Consider the following 23,133-nt stretch of genomic DNA (forward strand, 5'->3'; position numbering starts at 1 on the left):
CCGAGCGGGCAGGGCCGGTGAACGGCCATTTCCCGCAGACAGGCTTCCACGACGCCAGGCACCTCGGCGAGCCTTCTTCCCTCCTTACGGGGGTGGGCTGGGGCTTCGTAGGTTTAGGCTTCGAGAGGAGGCTCCCTTCCCAACGGGAAGCTAAATTCCCAGAGACGGCCCTACCTGGAATAACAAGGCATGAGAGAACCCCAGTCTATCTGAGGCCTGGTTCATGGAATTCTTTTCGGAGCGTTGACTTTGGAGCATGTTTTCTGTCATTTTCTGGACAAGTCTCAGGGCCCAGGGAGAGAAAGGCGGTCTGAACAGCAGCCAGAGGAGGTTGTGATGAAGGAATTCTTGACTCTGTCGAGTAGGTGTGTGTGGTCACATTTTCTGAAAGAAAGAAAGTGAAGTCGCTCAGTCGTGTCAGACCCTTTGCGACCCCATGGACTATAGCCTGCCAGGGTCCTCCATCCATGGACTCTTCCATGCAAGAGTACTGGAGTGGGCTGCCATTTCCTTCTCCAGGAGATCTTCCCGACCCAGGGATTGAACCCAGGTCTCCCGCATTGTAGGCACACCACGTTTTCTGAAGGGCTTTGAAATCAGTGTTTATTTGCCGTGAATAGGAAAAGAGTAGAACGCACAATGCGAAAATGGGAAGAACCCTGGACTTTCTGTGTCAGGACCATCATCCAAGTCACTTCCGCTCCGTGAGAATCAGTTTCCACTTCTGTAAGCTGGATTGGGGTGGCCTTGGCAGTCTTGGTTAAAGGGTAGACATGGCCGGGACTGCTTCACTTGCTTCTGTCCACACGTAATCCCCTCTTTATTAACCGAGTCATTGATAGTGGCTTCTGAAAACTTCTTTGGAGATGGTATCAGATAGATCATTGCACTTAGCCTGCCTACTGTTAAAAACAGTTAACTGACTTATTAAGCATATCTGCTTACTAGCCGATAAAATTCCCAAATTGATGTGCGCAGGCTATAAAAGCTGTCATATTAACAGTATTGTGGAGTTTTGTTTTTGTTAATTTGCACTATCTGATTTTATGTAATAAAGGATAAATTTTATAGACACAAAACAGTGCCAGGAACTGGTTCTTTATAGCTCCTAGATCTTTCCAGCTGCCTCCTCTATTCTTGAAATAGAGAATATTTTGGCCCAGCCCCAGGGTGCCCACGGAACTCTTGTGGCTATTTTTATGTGGCCTTCATCCATTTTACATGGGTCTATCTGCCTCACATCAACCCCTCTTTTTTACTTCTCAAATGAGCTTCCCATAAGTTGGTAAGTATTTTTTTTCATGGTCTTTTATTCTGTTGAGTATCTGATTTATGTATGTTTTCCATAGTCTCATAGAGGCAGTATAGGGTGGTATAGTGGAGTGAGTAAGAACACAGCTGGAGCTAGACTACCTGAATTCCAGTTCCAGCTCTGACTCTTGCTATGTGGTCTTGGGTAACTTCTTCCTGGCTCAGTTCTTTCATATATAAGATAGGAATAAAACTAGTAACATTTTAAAACTTTTTACCCTCACAGGTTTGTATTAAGTGAGTTGCTATATATATATATCATGCTGAGTAAGTACAAGCAAGTAGTAAGGGCTGTGTAAGTATCAGCTATTATTAATATTATAGACAAGTCCAGGTGAGTGTGTTTGTTTTATTAAAGACTGGAGGTAGGAGATGAATACACTCAAGTAGAATATATTCTACAGCTAAATACTAAATATTAAGCGATTATACAGCTAAATACTAAGCAATTATTAATAGAGTGGAGAGTCTTACAACCTTAGGATATCAGGTTAAGGTGATTTATTTACATGAGGAATGTCACTGCCTCTTAACCCCTACTTTACAGACATGGAGACCAGGTAGTTGAATGTAAGTGGATTTTTATTTTGAGAGTTTCTGCCTGAGGACTCAGAAATGAAGTTTACACTAGGCTAGTTTGCTGTCTATAAAACTTTTTCTATTGTGAAAATAAAGTCATGAGACTCCAAGATATATATATAGCCATAGCAATGATCTCTTTAGATCGCCTTGGTAGCATATACCTTATTCCACACCAGTATTGCCATTATTCAGAGCCCTTTAAAAATGACCTTTTCAAATAGTTTTTGGATCTGCACAGGAAACTCCAACTTATTTTACTATAACTGGTACCTTGGTTTTTATTCCAAAATAGTATTGATTCTCTCTTGGTAATATTCTTAGTTTTGAACAACTTATTTCTGAAAATAACACCTACTCTCAAAAAATTGATATTTGCCACCACTAAATATAGTCAAAAGAATTTGTCCTGAGACTTGAAGGCAATGCCAAAGTATTTCTGGAATCAGAATAAAGGATCCCCCAAAGCAATGGCTTTGCAATAAAAGTCATTTAGAGGTGTAAGTTTTGTTCTCTAGCTGCAAAGTTATATGATTCTGTGACATGTATGTTGTAAATAAAGTTATAGTCCTTCTGCACAGGAACCAATTGCTTGTACCACTGGGGGAGGTTCTTTAGTATCTCAGCCTTGTCTCCCCTCTGGCCTGGCTTTCCTCCTGTCTCTAGATGGAGCTCCTTTTAGTCACCCAGTGATAGGCTTGCTTCAGTTCAGTTCAGTTCAGTCGCTCAGTCGTGTCCAACTCTTTGCGACCCCATGAATCGCAGCACGCCAGGCCTCCCCGTCCATCACTAACTCTCGGAGTTGACTCAAACTCATGCCCATCGAGTCGGTGATGCCATCTCATCCTCTGTCGTCCCCTTCTCCTCCTGCCCCCAATCCCTCCCAGCATCAGGGTCTTTTCCAATGAGTCAACTCTTCGCATGAGGTGGTCAAAGTATTGGAGTTTCAGCTTCAGCATCAGTCCTTCCAATGAACACCCAGGACCTATCTCCTTTAGGATGGACTAGTTGGATCTCCTTGCAGTCCAAGGGACTCTGAAGAGTCTTCTCCAACACCATAGTTCAAAAGCATCAATTTATCAGCGCTCAGCTTTCTTCACAGTCCAGCTCTCACATACCATTGGAAAAACCATAGCCTTGACTAGACGGACCCTTGTTGGCAAGTAATGCTTCAGAAGTTCACCTTTTATCACATGGCCATCTGGCCAAGGCCAGAGCAGGTCTGTGGGTTTGCTGCTCTGATCTCACAGACTGTTTTAGCCACCAGAACACCTGTTGACACTAACATTGGAAGGCATGGAAAAATAGCACCAAACAACCCAGGATTTTTGTAAGGGCGGGCAAGGAGAAAGGAGGAGGGGGCTTCCCAAATACTCCAGTACAAGGAAAGCACTGTGCAAAAATACATATTTTTGTTAACAGAATGCTTTTTGTGACACCAAAAATGAAAGTCAGTACCTGAATTACACCCTTAACACATAGTCATTTTCTTGCCCTAGAATAAACCTGGAAATGAGCAAGTGCTTAGCCAGATTGGCCTGGTATTCTTATGGGTGGATGATATAAACTCTTGGGTTATTGGAGGTTAGCTGTGACAACATGGAGATGGTCCAGTAGAATCTCAGTGGTGCCAGACAGGAAGCTTAAAATAGACTTGCAAGTGGGTCTGAGATGCTGTTCGCCTGATGGCTAGTGAGTTAACCGTGGCCTTTGCCAAAATCAACAATTAGAGGAAAGAGAGGCTGCTAGACAGTCTTTAGCTCCTTCTTCCCTCCAGGTCTTGGATAAGAAATCAGCAAGTACTTACTATTAAGCATTAGGTACTTGTTTTATTATCCTGGGGGTGAGAACTGCTTTCAAATTAAATTTATTTGGAGTTACGTGCTGAGATCAACAAATCATCTGTAAGAAAGAAGCAGATCATGTACTGTGACTCATTTCTTGTGGGTCAGAGGTTATAGGTGCATTCAGACTTATTTAATATTTTTTTAAAAAGTAGTCCATTCTCATCAGAATTCACGAAGTAGTAGTAGTTTGAGGGAAATATATGTATCATTGTTCTCTTGCCAAATTAGAAACAAAAATCTCCTGCATTGACTTAACATGACAACGAATATGGAAAGTGGGTATCTGGGGTTGCTTTCCTTCAGAAATCCCTACTAATGGGGTTATCTTTGAGTATTAAGGATGATGTGCGTGGGGGGAGGGGTTTTATTGTCTAGCCATCAGACAGCTAGGCTGTAAAAAATTATACTTTTTCAGTGTGTCTCTATAGACAATTCTTCAGAATACAGGAGGTAAAAGGTGAAAGGTTTCAGGGGAGCTGAAACCTTGGGGTGGATCCAGAGCACTTTACAGTAGGTACCAGGTCATGAGTGCCCCTGAAGCAGGCCATGCCAATCTGCAGGCTTCAGCAAAAGCCCCCACACTATGTACTCAAAAGTAGTAGCTGCTGATCTACACACTTCTTAAAAACTATAATTCTCTGCTTACCTGGACACCATACCTGTAAGAGTATAAGCTTCCCAAGGACAGGGATCATGTCTCTTTTATATACCCATATACACCCACAGCTTGGCATAATAGTGAGAACTGATGGGTAGTGAATGCTTACTTCATACTGTCCTCTATTCTAAGTGCATTGTCTGGTTGTATCCTCATAACACTCATAAGAGGTAGGTGTTACCATTATATCCATTTCACAGAAGAAGACTCTCACTGAGGGTGATTTGCACTGTTTACGTAAGTAGGAAGTAGTAGAATATCCATCTTGCATTCTGAGGCACTATGTTTTAGTGACCACTGCATAAAATAGATGCCCAGTAATGAACTCATGTCAAACTACAGAAAGTTTCACATTTTCATTATGTACCTGAGGATAAACTATATCTTTGCAGGATTTCCACCCATGTTACTGTGTCTGTAACTAGCAGTAAGTTTTGCACAAGTAAGCGTGTCATCACTGAATAGCCATTCTTGTCAGAGCACTGCAGGGTTTGGTTATGGTTTTTCAGGAAAAACAGTTGTAGCTAGTTGAGTAGCCACAGCTGGTCCCCTGCTTGACACCTCAAGATACTAGCAGGAGCATCAGACCCTGACTGACAAAGTGAAAGACAAAGCAACCACATTTTTCTCATTCTTGTGGTCAAGGGGCTTTTCCAGCCCACACAGGCACAGAGAAGGTCCTCAGGATTCAAGGGAGGGAGAGGGAGCCAGCCCATAATATGTCCCACCAGCTTCCCAGAAACCTTCACACTGGAATCCATCTTGACTGAGAGATGAGTGCACATCCACCAGAGAGGGCCCTGAGTCAGGCCAAATATGGAGACAAGCAAGATGACTATTCAGAGACAATCTGGAACATTGTCCATATATAAACCATGTAAACAATCCTCATTCCACACTTCACTCCAGCTCCACCTGTGTTCTTCCACACTACTTTGCTTCTAATAAATGCTTTCTCTGCCTCACAGTCTGTCTCTTTGCTGAATTCTTTCTTCAAAGAAGACACGTTTCCTGCTTCAAGTCACTGCATCCGTTATCCCATGAGATCAGCTATAAAAGCATATTTTCCTTGGAAACGATGTAAATATTTGTAGGTGAATACCTAATGTATACCTAAAGAAGGCTGAACACCAAAGAGTTGATGTTTTGAATTGTGGCGTTTGAGAAGACTCTTGAGAGTCCCTTGGACTGCAATGAGATCAAACCAGTTAATCCTAAAGGAAATCAACCCTGAATACTCATTGAAAGGACTGATGCTAAAGCTGAAGCTCCAATACTTTGGCCACCTGATGTGAAGAGCCGACTCTTTGGAAAAGACCCTGATGCTGGGAAAGATTGAAGGCAGGAGGAGAAGAGGGCAGCAGAGAATGAGATGGTTGGATAGCATCACTGACTCAATGGACATGAACTTGGGCAAACGTGGGAAATAGTGAGGGACAGGGAAGCCTGGCATCCTGCAGTCCATGGGGTCACAAAGAGTTGGGCATGACTTAGTACCTGAACAATATCACCACCTAATGTATTCAGTTCACACCCTGGTAATAAACTATAGTTGATATATGAAGTAAATAATTTAATCTGTTTAAAGCTATATGTTCAGTTTAAAAGAAAGCACTTTTAACTTTAGTCAGTATCCACATGAGAGGGGAAAGTTTGAGAGAAAGAAGACAAGAAGAATGTTAGTAAGAGTTATTGAATTATGTGTCCAGTTTCTGCTAGGAATAATGGACTCCAGAAGTCTAATCAGAATATACTAAAGTACAGTATCTGGGTTGTGATTTTATCCCTTTTTAAGGCATTGAGATTTTATAAAATGAACATAAGTTGGAGCCAGAGACACCTGAGTTCAAATCCTAGCTCTGCTGCTTACTAGCTGGTTAATCTTCAACACTTTAAAAATCTAAACAGTGTTGTAAGGGTTAATCATAATCTAAAAGAAAACGCGAAATGATGGCTGGCAAATAGCTCAAAGTGGTAGCACGAAAATGAGTCCCCTATTGCTGCCGTAACAAGTTACCACAAATTCAATGGCTTAAAACGGCACACAGATCTTGCAGTTCTGGAGGTCAGAAGTCTAACGTGGGTCTCTGTTGGCTAAAATCAAGGTGCGTCAGCAGAGCCACATTCTCTTCTAGAGGCTTTGAGGAGGATCTGTTTTCCTGTCTCACCCAGTATTCAGAAGCTGCTACAGTTCCTTGACTGACTGCTCCTTTCTTCACCTTCAAAGGGTGAGAGCAGCATCTTCAGGGCACTCTCACTGTGATTCTTCTGCCTTCTTGTGATTACATCGGGCCCATTGGGCAATAATCCAGGATAATCTCTTTATCTTAAAGTCAGTTCATTAGCAACAGTACATCCATATGCAAGCTTCATCCCCCCTTGCCATGGAGCACACAGCATACAGTTCCAAGGGACTGTGGTGTGGACATCTTTTAGACAGGGCTGTGGCTGTGCATACCACAGTGCTTTTCACCCTTGACACTTGTTCATTCATTCATATACTTACTAAAGGAAAATACGAATAGTATAGTAAAAGTATCTTTACCTCCCAAGAATTCTGTTTCGGTAAAGCGCTTCAGTTCAGTTCAGTTCAGTCGCTCAGTCGTGTCCGACTCTTTGCGACCCCATGGACTGCAGCACGCCAGGCCTCCCTCCCTGTCCATCACCAGCTCCCGGAGTTTACTCAAACTCATGTCTATCGAGTCGGTGATGCCATCCAACCATCTCATCCTCTGTCATCCCCTTCTCCTCCACCTTCAATCTTTCCCAGTATCAGGGTCTTTTCAAATGAGTCACTTCTTTGCATCAGGTGGCCAAAGTACTGGAGTTTCAGCTTCAACATCACTCCTTCCAATGAACACCCAGGACTGATCTCCTTTAGGACGGACTGGTTGGATCTCATTGAAGTCCAAGGGACTCTCAAGAGTCTTCTCCAACACCACAGTTCAAAAGCATCAATTCTTTGGCACTCAGCTTTCTTTACAGTCCAACTCTCACATCCATACGTGACTACTGGAAAAACTATAGCCTTGACTAGATGGACCTTTGTTGGCAGAGTAATGTCTCTGCTTTTTAATATGCTGTCTAGGTTGGTAATAACGTTCCTTCCAAGGAGTAACCATCTTTTAATTTCATGGCTGCAGTCCCCATCTGCAGTGATTTTGGATCCCCCCCAAAATAAAGTCTCTCACTGTCTCCACTGTTTCCCCATCTATTTGCCATGAGGTGATGGGGCCGGGTGCGATGATCTTAGTTTTCTGAATGTTGAGTTAAAAAGTGCTTAGATTTATACATTAAAAAATTAGCTGAGGCAGTTGCGGTGGGCCAAGAGCATGAGTCGCTTGCCTGGGCGCTGCCCGCTGTCCCGCTGCCCTCTGAGCGCAACCATGTCCCAGGAGAAGCCCAAGGAGAGCGTGAAGAGGAAAAAGGGCCACATCAACCCTAAGGTTGCCGGGCAGGATGGCTCCAGGGTCCAGTTCAAGATCAAGAGACACGCACCGCTCCGCAAGCTGATAAAGGCCTCCTGCCAGCGCCAGGGCTTGTCCATGAGACGGATTCGATTCAGGTTTGATGGACAACCAGTTAATGAAACAGACGCCCCAACACAGCTGGAGATGGACGATGAGAACACCATCGATGTGTTCCAGCAGCAGACGGAGGGGTGGGGGGTGGGGCTCCAGCGGGGCCAGCTGCCTCTTGGGGGAGGGGGCGGCCTCTAGAGCCTCCGTCCCCTCGTGGCGCCGGGCCGTGTTTGCTGTCGAACAGTGCACGTGTGGTCAAGCCCGTCGGCAGGCAGGCTCGGACACCGAGGACATTCCCCAGGAGGACTTTGCTCTGATGCACTCAGCGCCACCGCGGCGACAGTCCCCAGCCTCCCTCGGCCTGTCCCCTGGTAACTTTGTTTGGGTAAAATGCCCATGTGAAGGGGGACTTGGGCTTTTTTTTTACTTATTTGTTTTTTCCTCCCTCCTATGACATATTCTCCCAACTTGTGACCTGAATGCCTGCTTTCTGTCTAGATGGGGATCTTAACCCCAGGTGTTGAGCCCCCCCTCATTCCAATCATGGAGAGAACTGTCACCACTCTGGGGGTGCTTCTATGGGGCCAGTTTTGGGGTCACGGTCAGTATGGGAGATACACTTTCACTTACTGTTTATTGGTGGCACGGGTTTTTTTTTTAATGCTAAATATTAGAAATGTAAGCTTTGCCAGAATATAGGAAAGTTGAAGAGGAAAGACTGGAATGTTTCTTAAAGGTATGAGGTTCTGCAGTAACACGGCCCTAGGTGGTGTATGGGGCCCTGGACCCATTGCCATCAATGGCTGGTGACGCTGCTCGGACACAATGAAAATGGGCTTTTCCCCTCTTCTTAACAGAAAAGGAAGTAAGTCCCACACATCTGCTGTGGTCACAGTGCCAAGGCCTCAGATTTCCTCCAGTATTTGCTTCTGATGAGTAACGATGGTCTATATGTAAACTAGGAAGATAGAATACTGCTGATTTTGCCGTTATGTCTTTGTGTAAAAGAGCTGCTTCAAAGTGTGGCTACAAGTGAGAGATGCCTCCAGGTTCTCTCCAAGGATCGTGCTCTGCTCCCCAAGTTGGTATGGAGCTTACACGTTATGTGTGATTTCGGTTCTGTGCAGCATTTTGGGGTCTGTCTTGGTCAGCCTCCAATGGTTGTCCCGTTGCCGTTCCGTGCGGACTCACTCCTGTCTGGTGGCCCCTGGCAGCCTGTTCGGGTCACCTGGGCAGGATGACCACCGTCATCTCCTGCCCACCTGAAACCTCACTGGAGAAGTCTGCACTTCATTTGTACCTTGCTGTTCGGGCACGGGCGGGATGTCTGCCGGTTCTGTTGTGTTTATTCCCCACTTTGTATATTATTTGTTGTCCTGTACTACTGTCAATGGTAAATATTGTTTGGTATTCTGTCGGAAAAAAAAAAATAGCCGATAATACAAGATAGCATGAACAAGCCCCAAGATGAGTCATTCAAGAGGGGAGATCACTTAGATGAATGAGGGAGAAAAAAAAATTTTTTTTGATCATCCACCAGAAGTAATAAGGTCATCTCCTTCCCTCCACAAAAGGACAATGTGATCTTAGGTTGCATTAAGATGAGAACAAAGGAGGGGCTCGCCTTGGTAAATCCCCTGGAGATTTTGAAGGGTTTAAAAAGTCTTCAGTGGAGCCAGAGGAGAGAGCCAACAGGGTGAGGAGCCTAGAATCAGAAAGTATAAGAAGTTTGGGGATATTTATGGTGTGGTCTTCAAATACCTAACTGACAGACATATGAAAAGAAATCTAGATTTATCTTTGAAATCTCTGGAGTTTTAAACTGCTAAGTCACTTCAGTTGTGTCCTACTCTTTGCAACCCCATGGACTATAGCCCGCTGGGCTCCTCCGTCCATGGGATTCTCCAGGCAAGAGTACTGGAGTGGGTTGCTATTTCCTTCTCCAAGGATCTTTCCGACCCAGGGATCAAACTCATGTCTCTCATGTCTCCAGCATTGGCAGGTGGGTTCTTTACCACTAGTGCCACCACTGGAATAAGTGTGTAGAAGTTAGATTTAAAGTCAATGTGGTAACTTTACATGGTTATAGTTTCCTGAAATGGAATGAGCTACCTGAGTTTCCTGTCCTTGGAGGTATTCAAATAGAACCTAGACAAGTGTCAGAGAATGTGCTCCCAAAGCACTTCTTCAGGCCTTGAACATTGTATTTACATTGTAATCATTTGCATTCCAGTCTCCCTGTGCAACTAGTGACCTCTTTCTAGTCTGAATCTATCATGTTCATTTTAACTTGGCTCAGAAGGTACAAAATGAATGTTGGGTTGGTGAATAGATACATGAATGAGATTAAGAGTTGGATAGAGTGACCATTTAGTCCTTCCAACTCAGGCTCTCAGTTCTCAGCTAGGATTTGAACTAGGTTTAAAGAATGGAATTGGTTGCAGAAAGGGGGTGGCGGTGTTGCATCCTAGGTTTCACAGTGCAGAAAAAGCTCAGAGACAAGTGGGAGCAAGAGAGTGGAGGAGCTATGTTGGGTGAAGTACAGGAATTAGAGTTGGGGCAGAAGGTTGAGTCTTGATTCCTAAAGGTCTAAATTTCACGGATGTCAGGCTTTCTCATCCTGCAGTCTGAACCCAGGCTGATGCTTGACTAAATCCTTGTGAAAGAAGACCGAAAACGTGCTCTTAAGTCATGCATTTTGGCTCTGCTGGGAAAGACTGGGGACTTGCTATGGACTGAAATGTCCCCCATGATTCTTATGTTGAAGCCCTAACTTCTAGTGAGATGGATTAGGAGGTAGGGCTTTGGGGAGGTGATTGGGTTTAGATGAGGTCATGAGGATGGGGCCCTCATAATGGGATTAGTTCCCTTCTAAGAAGAGATACCAGGGAGCTTTCTCTCCCTCTCCGTCTCTCTCTGCCATGTGAGGACACATGGAGAAGGGAGCCATCTGCAAGCCAGGGAAGGACACCCTCACCAGGGAGCAGAACCAGCCGTTTGCTCTTGGATTTCCCAGCCTCCAAAACTGTGAGAAATACTGAAATAAGCATCTCCTGTTTAAGCTGACCGGGCTATTGTATCAATATGTTTGTTATGGCAGCCGGAGCTGACTGATACAGGGCTCTTGCCTACATCTGGGAGTAATGAGTCAGAACTCAGCGCTAGGCAGTGGCACAAAAATGTACAGGAAACCAGATGGGAAGAGAAATTACTGAAAACATTAAGACTTGGTAGTGAGATAACAAGAAGGGTTTAAAGGGGAGGCCCACAGCTTTGTGAACATGAAGGCAGACAGTTATGTCCACTGAGCTTCTTATTACAATGGAAGGAAGATGAGAAACTATTTGGAATATCCAGGATTTCCTGCAACTGTTTCCATTAAGTTCGTGGCTGAAAATGGGCTATTTTTAATGTTGATGAGAATGGCAAGCCAAGAGTTTTAGTCTGTGGAGAGCAAACTTTTCTTGGAGGGGAGCTGTAGTACTGATAAAACTCTGCTCTGAATGGTAGCATTAACAACAGGCACTGTTGGACAAGCCCTATGATGGGCCAGCCTGATACAAGACACTGTGTGTATCATCCCACTTCATTAAATTATCCCTTGTTTGAAGGCCTCAGCTTGTACCCCATGCAGTATCTGCTTTAGGGAGTGCCCAAGGAAAATTCTCGTTCACATTAGCTCCAAGGGTAATTATATGTCTCTTAAATAAGTGAATTTCTTTAAAAAATGTTTGGACTCTGAATGGAATTAACACGTGACCCTGTGTGTGTGTGGTGGGGTTGGCAGAGGTAGGAGGAAGTTGGAGGAGTTATGCTAAGTTTCGGATCCAGCATTTTGGCCCAATTTTAGTTGTGTGTAATATATTATTTTTTAGCCTCTTTCCTGTTTCTTATTTTTTCGCTGCCCTTGTTTTTCTATCCTCCCTCCTCTTTTAATTTATGCTGCCTTGTATTTTAGGTGTCTCTGAAGGCAGTCCTAAATTCTGAAACAAAGGACAATAAGTATAAATATATTTCTATTTACGTCAGTCCCCACTTTATAGATGAGGAAACAGAGGCTCAATTAATTTATTTAACTTGCCCGAGATCACAGTGGGTGTACTACTTACCTATTGCCGGGTAACAAATCCCCTCCAAAACTAGCAGCTTAAACCAACAAATCTATAATTTCTCAGTTGGTTCCTGAGGGTCAGGAGCCTGGGAGTGGCTCACTTGGGTAGTTCCAGCTCGGGGGCTGGTGGGGTTGCAGTCGAGCCGTCTGCTGGGGCTGGAACTTTCTGCAAGCTGCAGAGTGTTTTATAACTTAATCTCAGAAGTGACAGTCACTCCCGTGTGCCACCAGTCACACAAACCAACCCTGGTTAAGGGAAGGGAGTCCACAAGGGCGTGAGTTCCAGGGATAGGATCGCGGGAGGCCGTCTTGGAAGCCGCCACTCGCGGGGAGGAAATAGCATAGGTGAGCCTGCCGGATGTTGCTTCTGCTAAAGCACTGGCTCTGGATATGCTCAAGTTCGGTCCCCAGAGTTGCTTTCATTTTTTTTCTTTTCAGTTTGAAGAACAGGTGAGTGAGCATACCAAGTGAGGAGGCTCTGGGTTTCAGTTTTCTTCCTCTGATCCTGCTTACAGGTTGCCAATGCTGCCACAGTTTCATCCGTGAAGCTTTGTATTGCCTCATAACTATTTAATTGCTGCCAAAAGTAAATTTGATTTTAATCCATAAGACAACACTGAATGGTCTAACTGTCGGGTCCCACTAAGAAGTGGAGAATAATAGCTAACATGACACTATATAGGCTGACAGCCTCTGACTTTGGTAGTGCAAGAAACAATTGTTAGTAATTGTAATTCCTCCCATTTTTATATTCTTTGCTTTATGGGAGATATGGGTATATAAAGTGTTAGAAAAACGCCGCGGGAGGAAAAAAGCCGCCTCTAAGGACCGGTGGTAAAGGCCTTTATTAAGCGGTCGCTCTCGGGCAGAACTCCCGGGGGCGGGTGAGTGAGGAGACAAAGGGAGTCTGCGAGGTATGAGGGGTGGGGAGGGGTTTTATAGCCACGGCCAGGTCCAAGCCAGGTCTTTTCATATAAGGAAGAAAGCGCGGGCTACAGCGGCGGTCAGTGTCCGAGGGCTCCGGTCGGTACCTTATTGGACCAGGCTGCAGGGGGTCGGCCTCCGGAAGTTTAGCCAGCCTCCGGAATTTGCCTTGCGGCACTTTCCCGGGGCATGCCCCGACCTTTCATAAAGGATGGAAGTTTTTGGTGATTCCACCCCCCCATAAGGTGATTCCACCCCTCATTTGTTAGTGTAATGAGAAAATCTATAAAGATATTTTTATGGAACATATTTTTTACTGCATTGCTGATCTGTGGCCAAATTTTGTCAGGGTGATAAATTAGGACGTGTTGTTTTCCTGGATTCAGGAAACTGCCGGCTCAGTGTTTGGTATTCAGACCTCAGATCCACGACTCACCAATAAACCACCTGGACAAATGAACACAGAGGATCTCAACTGCTGTGGACTATTGCCCTGCCTCTTGATTCTTAACTCTGTTCTGTATCTGGAAATTCCATTTTCATTTGATGTCACTCTCCATGTTTAAACATAGCCCCAAACTGAATTCTTACCTGAGATTGTTTTTCAGAACAGTGGTGTTGAACTTCAAATAAAATTTGCAAGCCATCACTGTGTGCCAGTGGTATTTGAATGGACATCTCTGTGATCTCCCTCCAGGCCTTTGTGCTATGCCAGTTTGCAAATGAGATGATCAGTTTGGTCTAGGGAGAGGATTTTCTCTTTAGCTTTGAATGATTTAGGTACAAATTAATTTGTTAAATTCTCTTAGAGTGTTCTAGGCTTTGTGCTATGTTCTCTGCTGCTGCTGCCGCCGTCTCTTCAGTCGTGCCAACTCTTAGCGACCCCACGGACTGTAGCCTACCAGGCTCCTCCATCCATGCAAGATTCTCCAGGCAAGAGTACTGGAGTGGGGTGCCATTGCCTTCTCCAGCTATGTTCTCTAAGTGGATAAAAAGCTAAGACACGGTCTTTGTGCCTTTAAAAACTTGTGGTCTAGCTGCTAGGTAAATATTAACAGGAACAATTATGAAACCATGTGAGATAGCAGAAGTATTCACAAAATGCTTGAGGAGAATGAAGGGGATTAGTTCTACCCAGTGGTGGAGGAAGACGATTTTACCAGGAAAGACCTCTCTTAGATCGGTGACCCCCAAATGTCGGTCTCAGGACACATGCTAGTCTCTAATAGAATTTTCACTGACTATGGCAGTGAGAAAGAAAACTAAATTAAATTCCATAAGCTAATTTTAAGATTAAAAAAAATTCTTTAGCATGAAATTATTTTTCCTGTGATGTCCTTCATGAAGACATGATGATAATAAATATTACTATTTGTTTTCTTTCACTGCAAAACAAAACTTGGCAACCTAGCATCATCCAAATTTTCTTGTGTGCATTCATTTATTGGTCCTTGAAACCTAAAAGGCTAGAAGCCCTTGTGTGGATGGTTATATTTGTGCTGGGGTTGGAAGAAAGAGATACTCATGTAAAGGCATTCTTGCTGTTTGCCTATCAGTGGTTTAACAATACCTACATTAAGGGGAAATGATTTTGCGAGAAAGAAAAAATGTATGCTTGCATTTAAAAACTGGCTTTGAATGTTTCTCTAGTATGTGTCTGGGGCAATGTGGAGCGGGGTGGGTGTAAGAGAGGAAAAAAAAGCACCCATAGTGGTGGGCACTTAGAATTTGAACTGTAGCTTTGGAGACCTGCTGTTGCCAACATGAATACTGGTTCTAGAAGGATTCCCACCCCCATCCCCTCAACCTCCACCCCGCAGTATAAAATCTTCAGAAGTTTAGATAAGATTAAGCTTGATGATTGTAAACCTTCTACTTCTTTCCAGGTATTGGATTAAGAAGTAACCTTTGTACATATGGGCCCCTTTGCTCCCCTGATTTTTCACCCGGGGTCAGGAGAGTGAGCCATTGTGTCTGTGTGTCTGAGCAGGTCAGTGGTAATGGAACATTTAACCTGCCGTGTTGCCAGTCTGCCTTGTTCATCTCACCTACAGTGGCAAAGCTTTTCATCTATTTGCAAATGGATGCCTCTCGGGAGTTGAGCTATATCCATAATTTTAGCGAATGTATCATCTTTGAAGAGGGATTCAAGGAGAATGACAAAGATGATAAAAGGGCTGAATAATATCAAAAGGTATTAGATTTAAGAAGAATACTATAAGGATTTCCGTATCTGAACTCCTGGGCAGTGATCTTACAGGATTCCTTCCAGCATAAATGCTTTAAAAAATGATCAAAGATTTCCCTGCAACTTTGCAAGACAACACTTGTAAATAGCAGGCTCTTCTACTGTGCGTTTGGAAGCAGCCCTTGTGTGTGGTGAAGTAAGAGGCTCTGAAGTCAGAGGATTCAAATTCTTGCTCACTCATTACTGCAGTCAAGTCACCACCTTGCTGAGCTTTCATTTCCTCCTCCCTAGAATGGGAATAATAGTCTTACTCCAAAGGGTTGTTGTAAATAGAAGTACTAAGCATGCAATAAGCACAAGCTATTACTATCCCTCTTATATTTAAATTTTTATTATTGTCACTTCTTCCTGCGAGGAGAGCCTCTCTCCTGGCCCTTCTCTCCCTGACTCTGCACCATCTCCCGTGTCTAAGTCCTGATTCAAGTGATCACATGCACTGATTGATTCTTTCAGCTTCCTTGAAACTAAAGCATCTGCACATGAACAACAACAATGAAATTATGTTTATAGGGCAGATCATTTATTTTGCTTAACTCTCAAACGTTAAAGGAGATGAATCAAAATTTTATGTCACAATATTTTTAGATAAAATCATGTGGAGAAAAAAAAATGTTATTTAAGCAAATTATGTATTCTCTTAATAATCCACAGGCTTCACTCTCCCCATGACCTTTAGCAACCCAGTAATGGAAATATTGGAAGGAGATAAACACACAAGAGAGGATGAGATGATGGAATATTCCATGTCCTTTCTGGCTCCTATTTTGTATTTTACGAAAGAGAGAGAGAAACATGGGCTTCAAGGGGTAGAACTGTGACCCAGTCTGGCACATAGAGGTGTGCTGTCCACCCTGAAATGACCAGCTAAGCTGTTGGAGATTGAGATAGAGAAGCTAAGAAGGGTCCTTTCCACACCTTAGTGCCAAATTTTGTAATCAAAAATAAATGATGGGGGAGAGGACACCTGTATACTTACAGCTGATTCATGTTGTGCAGCAGAAATCAATGCAACTTTGTAAAGCAATTATCCTCCAATTAAAAATAAATTAAGGGGAAAAAAAGAAAATAAAAGGTCCACGAGGTTTCATTGGTTCCTTAGCAGTGTTGAACTGACCTAACCTTGATGAGCACTATTTGAGTCATTCATTCATTCAACCAGTAACTGTTGGACACCCAGATACTGTTCTTTCTGAGAGTATGAGTGCATGCTAAGTTGCTTCAGTTGTGTCTGACTCTTTGCGACCCTATGGATTGTAACCCACCAGGCTCCTGTGTCCAAGGGATTCTCCAGGCAAGAATACTGGAGTGGGTTACCATGCCCTCCTCCAGGGGAACTTGCTGACCCAGGGATCAAACCTGTGTCTCCTGCAGCTCCTGCATTGCAGGCAGATTCTTTACCGCGGAGCCACGGGGGAAGCCCACCGTTCTGAATACCGGAGGGCAAACAGGACCAAATCCCGGTTCTCATGGCACCTGCAATCCAGGGGGGGAAATCACTGCAGAAAAAACTCCATAGGAATTCAGAGCAGATCCAACCTTTAGTGGCTTACAAGGCCCCTGAGGGTGGCCTTGGTGGCTGATGTTTCGTAATCACCTTGCCTAATATTCACGCAGAATCGTAGGTGTGTTTTTCTGTTACACTACTTACCATAGCAGTAACTTTCAATTAAAGCCATGAGAAGTTTTGACCTCCCAGAAATGATTGACATGGCTTTGGAGATCTATTTTTGTCCTGCTTTCTCAAGTTCATGTCCTGTGTGATAGCCAGCAAGGAAAATACCACACTGCCACAAGTGTACTCATGTAAGATCTGTGTTATCCGTGATACTTGGACTATTGCGATACTGATGGGCTGAGAAACAAATCTTTCATTTGCCCAATGTAATTTTCAGTTTTGAGCATTGATGTTACCAAACGAGGGCCTTACTCTTTGATATAGTTAACTTTTGGGGAAGGTATGCCTTCTTAACTTTCAATGTTGATTTTAGGTACTCAGAGATCTTGCCTGAGGCCAATACCTGGATAATATTGTAAGTGTTGGTGAAACTATGAGAATGACCATCAGGTTTCTGTAGGCAGGTGGTTTGTAAAGGAGGAGGATTAGTTTTAACCTTAACCCCCACTTCAACTCTTAACGAAAAGCTGTGGTAAATCAAGCAGGGCATGTTAGGTATTGCATTTCAGTTGTGGAGTGACATCTAATACCAAGTCAGCATTTGTTGTTAACTCTGGATGTACTGTATTAAGTAGTTAAGGACAAGTCTTCTCTCAAATATCCCCCACAGACAGTTCATTAATGACAACAGGAAAAGCATGGTACCTTTCCAGTGGGGTGACCAGATGGGCCCCACCATCACCAGTAAACCCAGCATCTTTAGCCACAGTAGTTATTGACTGCCACGAGGTTCTCCCTGAGATGCTTGGAAAATGCATGGCCTCACCTGGGAATATTCCTGCCAGGAAATGGTTAACCTGAATCTGATCATGAGGAAACAGGCAGACAAATCCAGATTGTGGGACATTCTGTTAGGCAATTGGCTTGGACTCTTCAAAAATGTCAACGTTATGAAAGCCAGACCAAAAAAAGAAAAAAACCTAGGTGGGTAAATGCTCTAAATTAAAAGAGACCAAAGAGACCTGGCAGCTGGGGGATGTGGTACTGAAGGACACTGAAGGAAGGAGAGAGAGAGGGGGAAAAGGAGGGGAGGAAGGAAAAAATACCTATAAAAGACATTTGGGGGCAAATTGGAGAAACTTTAATACAATCTGTGTTTGATTATCCTTTTGATGCTAAATTCCTTGCCTCTGAGCATTATGAAGGAGAATGTCTTTGGTCAGGAGAATTCAGAATTCAGGAGATTCGTGCTGAAATATTTTAGGTGTGAAATGTCCTGAGGTCTGCAACTTTCAAGGGGCTCAAGACAAGGGTGAACATGGAGAGAGAGAAACAAACGTGGCAAAATGTTAATTGGTGAGTCTAGGTGTAGGAAATACGTGTGTTCTTGTGTTATTCTTTCAACTTTTCAGTTTCAAGTTTTTCAAAACAAAAAAGGGAGAGACGAGGGAAGTCTATCTGAGGGAAATTATTATAGAAATCCAGAACAAAAACAAGATGTAAGAAAACACACCTGCATACAACTTAGCTGTGATGCCTCAGAGGAATAAAGGCCAGGAGAGTGGACCGACTCTGGAGACTCACAAGGGTTGTGCTCTGGTGTGTCCTCAGCCATCACCTGCCCTGGGATCATGGGCAGTTTGCCTAACTGTCTGTATCTGTTTCCTAGGGCTGCTGAAACAAGCATCACAAACCATATGGCTTGAAACAACAGAGCTATCTCCCTCATCTCACCATTTTGGAGGCTGAAGTCCGAAATCAAGGTATCGGCAGGGTCAGGCTCCTTCTGAAACCTGGAGGGGAGCATCTTTACTTGCCTCTTGCTGGATTCGGACGGGTTGCCAGCAGTCCTTGGCTCTCTAGGCTCACGGCTGCAGCCCTTCGCTCTCTGCCGCCGTCTGTTACACGGTGTCCCCGTCTCCTGTGTGTGTCCCAGGGTCCCTCCCCCTCTGGGAAGGACAGCAGTCATATTGGATTGGGGCCACCCTAATGACCTCATCTGAAGCTTGATTACATCTGCAGAGACCGTATTTCCAAATAAGCGTGCATCCACAAGTGCTGGGGGATTAAGACTTCGACACATCTTCTCAGAGGATGCAGTTCAACCCATAACACTCTCCATTCTTGTTTCTCCAACTCCCAACATGTGTGGGGGACGCGGTGGACCCGATCAACCAGAATGCACACTGAGGCCCCTTTGGCTCAGAGTCTGAGGCTCTCAGTGTCCACTGTTCTAAGTTCAGACATGAGTCAGCTTCGGGCAACTAAGGAGCCCAAGAGAGACTGATGAGAAGGAGGTTCCAGATCATTATTAAACAGATAAGAAGCGTGTCCTTTGGAAACATGATTCATGTACATTCTTGGCAAAGCAGGGGCTGTTTTATTTTGCTTGTCACAGTCATCCTTTTTGTCCTCATTTTTATTTGTTGAATGATTGTTGGTCAAAAGTTGTCTAAGCTGAATTCCCATCCTGTTACCCATAAAATTGCATAAAGTGAGATGCTAGAGTTAAAAAAAAAAATAACTGTCACATCACAACTGATATTAGAGATTGGCGAGGCTGCCAGCTGGAGCAGACTAACAAGGAAAATCAAGACTCCTCTCTCCATCTTTGTCCTTCAGGCTAAAAAAAGGCAAGATAAGAAGAGAGAACGTTCTGTAATGAGTAAGGGTGGCTGCGCCTCGTGATGGGTCAGCCCTGCGTGTCTGGAGGAGGACTCTCTTTGAGGCCCAGGAGGTGGGCTGGGGGCAGGGGGGTGGAGGATGGCAAGTGGAGGAGGGTGGGGGGAGCGTAAATGGAGATGAGAACCATCAACAGTCTCCTGATGTCTCTGTGCTTCAAAGGGAAAACTGTGTCACAGCCGCAGGAGGGGAAAGCACTGATCGCCAAGTTGAAAGAGGACATTTTCCCAGAGCTGTAGACCTACAGTCCTCAGCGTGACGGATGTACAGAGCTGGGTCTGCCTCCCTCCTGCGTCTCCCCCCCACGTGACCGAAGGTGGACACCAGATGTGTAAGTCAGGACAGGGCTGTGTCCCATCTATTAGAAATCTCTGACTTGTGGGCACAAAACAAAAACCTCAGTCAAAGGGAATCTTCTCCAAAATTCAATTGCACTGTTTCTTTTCCTGGCTTTCAGAAATCATTTGTATAAACCATGGGTGGCTTAATCATACTGTCTTTATGAAAGCAGGTTCTGTCACTTGCTGTCAGGGCCAGGTAAAAACACTTGGAATTCACACTGTGTCGTTATTACTCTGGTCTTCCTTTGCCGCTCTTCAGCAATGGGCGTTATGGATTTGTCAGCGTTTCCGTTGTTAGCTCTTATTTTCAAGGCTTCTGTCTTAGTTGCTGAAATTGCATTGTCCTGGGTGGGAGCCTGGAGGTAATTTCCTTTAGTGTTACAGTGGCTGCAGTCTTTTATGGGTGTGTGTGACTGTGCAAGTGATTTCAATATCTTTTTATTAAAAAATTAATTCATGCGTAAGTCTCAACTCATTTTTTCTGATGCGGATAGCTCTTATCCGAGATTGAGGCATGAATCATGTGAAGTAAACATTTACAAAGTCCACAACTCAGAAAAGGCCCTGCCTTGGCAGCAGCAGAGCAAGGCATGGTAAGGAAGTAATGAGATCACTGCGGTGATTATCAGTCATAGTTCTTTATGGTCACACATTGTGTATCTCTGAGATTTATAATATAAAACAGAGGGAAGAGCGGATGTGGTCTGAAATTGTAAATTTAAATTATGTGCCTTTTACTTGTTATTGACATTGAGAAGATCTCAACGAATCTTCTCAACGAATCTTAGAATTTCAGTATCTGAAAAAGACCTTAGAAAGAAAGAAAGAAAGTGAAGTCACTTAGTTGTGTCTGACCCTTTGCAACCCCATGGACTGTGGCCCACCAGGCTCCTCCGTCCATGGGATTCTACAGGCAAGAGTACTGGAGTGGGTTGCCATTTCCTTCTCCAGGGGATCTTCCTGACCCAGGGATCGAACCAAGGTCTCCCGCATTGCAGGCAGACGCTTTAACCTCTGAGCCACCAGGGAAGGAACTGGAAAAGACCTTAGAGCTTCTTTAATCCATCAGCTGTGGATACTTATTCCATCAGTTCCATATCCTCTCTTCTGCCCTTCTATTAATAGGTCAGTTATATATTGATGTGTGACAATCCCAAAATGTGTGTTTTGGCTAAGAAAACAATCACTGAGTAGTTCACAATTCTGGGTATTGGCAACTTGAACTGAGCTCAGCGAGATGCTTCTTCTGCTGGTCCTGCCTCGGCTCACTCATGTGGCTTCAGTTCATCTGGCAGTTCAGCCAGGAGCTGGCTGAACGTGTATGACTTCATCACATATCTAGCGGTTGACTATGGCTGAGAGGCAACTGTGACACGTGTCTGCAACATCCAACTGACTACCCCAGACTTTTCACTGGCCACTGGGTTCCAAGAGGAGCCAATGAGAGCAGATCCCAATTCACAGCTCTTTTCAAGCCTCTGTTTGTGTCACCTTTGCTAATATGTCATCCAGTTTGGTTCAGTTCAGTGGCTCAGTCATGTCCGACTCTTTGTGACCCCATGGACTGCAGCATACCAGGCCTCTCTGTCCATCACCAGCTCCCAGAGTCTACTGAAACTCATGTCCATTGCGTCGGTGATGCCACCCAACCATCTCATCCTCTGTCGTCCCCTTCTTCTCCTGCCCTCAATCTTTTCCCGCATCAGGGTCTTTTCCAGTGAGTCACTTCTTCGCATCAGGTGGCCAAAGTATTGGAGTTTCAGCTTCAGCATCAGTCCTTCCAATGAATATTCAGGACTGATTTCCTTTAGGATGGACTGGTTGGATCTCCTTGCAGTCCAAGGGACACTCAAGAGTCTTCTCCAATACCACAGTTCAAAGGCATCAGTTCTTTGGTGCTCAGCTTTCTTTATAGTTCAACTCTCACATCCATACATGACTACTAGATACATAGCTTTGACTAGACAGAACTTTGTTGGCAAAGTAATGTCTCTACTTTTTAATATGCTGCCTAGGTTGGTCATAACTTTTCTTATTAGCCAAAGCCAGCCATTTGGCCAGGCTCAAGTGCAAAGAGGTGAAGAGATAAGGTTCCACCTCTCAATGGAAGGGATAACAGAAGGGAAGTAGGCCTCCATTTGTTTTTATTTGGAAACTGGGATGCCATCCTGATAGCATCAGCTGAAATCTCCCTAGTATTCAGTCCTGCCTGAGAATGGAAGAGAGATTTATGGACCACTGTGCATTGTCCAGCCCACTCCTAAAGGAAGTGACAAATCATCTTAAAAAAAGAGAGGAGAGTTCAAGATTGTTCAAGGTCATTGAGTCAGTGATGTGGGTGGTTCCACCTCAGTACAGCCCTTATCTGTACCCTCAGACGGCCCAACCCTGCCCCCACGACCTGTACCCAAGACCCGGAGAAGAGGTTACAGTAGAAAGAACAGAACAGAGTTTCAGGGAAGTTTCTAGGGAAGACATGGGGATTTAGAGGATGAAGGGAGTTTCCTCATTTTGGTCTCCTCTGGGGATGGGAGGGTGTTGGCCTGAACCCGGTCTGCTCCTGGACCAGAGCTGACATGGGAGAGGAAATTGGCCTGGGATGGCAAACAGGCCATTGGTACAGGCTTTGATGGAACGTGCAGGAGAGACTCACAGCCTCAGCAGGTCAAAGCAGCAGAGATTTACTTGCAAGAGCACACAAGACGCCCTTTCCTGGATGAACTGGAGGACGCTGAGGGAACTCAATACTTATACTCATCGCGCCTGTTTTTAAGCCAGTATGTGAGTGTGTATGTGTTACTCAGTGATGATGTATGAGCCATACTGATATACGAGCAACAAGGGCTAGAGGAGACGTAGGAGCCCTCAGAGAGAGACTGCAGGGAAAGGCTAAGACCAGAGGTGGGTCTGCAGATACGGGAGGACTCAGAAGAGGATTAAGCTGGAGAACGTTCCAAAGTAATCCACTCATGAGGGCAGTTAATACTTCACTGAGAAACCTGCTCTTCTACTAAAAGCTACTTTGTCTTGGGTCACTTCAGTGGAGACATGAGAGAAGTTGTAGGATCAGAGGAACTGGGGAGGAATAATGTTCCCAGACGCCCCTAGAATCTCAATATTTAGAATCAGTAGGGAAATCAAGTTTCTTTAGCAGTGGCATTGATGAACTGCTGTCAGAGAATAAATGAGGTGTGTGTGTGTGTGTGTGTGTGTGTGTGTAATCTTGGCCTTTATTGGCTGCAGGGCTTAACACACTCAGGCCGAGAGCCAGGGCTCGGATTTTGTTGAAAGCAGTA

General features: G+C 44.5%; 1 protein-coding gene and 1 long non-coding RNA gene across 2 annotated transcripts; both read left to right on the forward strand.

The window, feature by feature from the left end:
* The first annotated feature begins 248 nt into the window (after nt 1-248).
* Nucleotides 249-20,296, forward strand: LOC122451110. The gene is made up of 3 exons (XR_006272308.1): nt 249-1,285; nt 18,484-19,551; nt 19,659-20,296. It is a non-coding gene; the product is annotated as an uncharacterized LOC122451110 (long non-coding RNA).
* On the forward strand, nt 7,656-9,770 carry LOC122451109 (small ubiquitin-related modifier 3-like). The gene has a single exon (XM_043483681.1). The coding sequence runs from the start codon at nt 7,728-7,730 to the stop codon at nt 8,112-8,114; it is 387 nt and encodes a 128-aa protein (XP_043339616.1). The 5' UTR covers nt 7,656-7,727; the 3' UTR covers nt 8,115-9,770.
* Nucleotides 20,297-23,133: the final 2,837 nt, after the last annotated feature.

This window comes from Cervus canadensis, chromosome 12, assembly GCF_019320065.1.
Source record: "Cervus canadensis isolate Bull #8, Minnesota chromosome 12, ASM1932006v1, whole genome shotgun sequence".
Classification (NCBI taxonomy): domain Eukaryota; kingdom Metazoa; phylum Chordata; class Mammalia; order Artiodactyla; family Cervidae; genus Cervus; species Cervus canadensis.

What these genes read in the sequence shown, in the direction of transcription:
- LOC122451109 (XM_043483681.1), top strand. Translation starts at nt 7,728, where the DNA reads ATGAGTCGCTTGCCTGGGCGCTGCCCGCTGTCCCGCTGCCCTCTGAGC.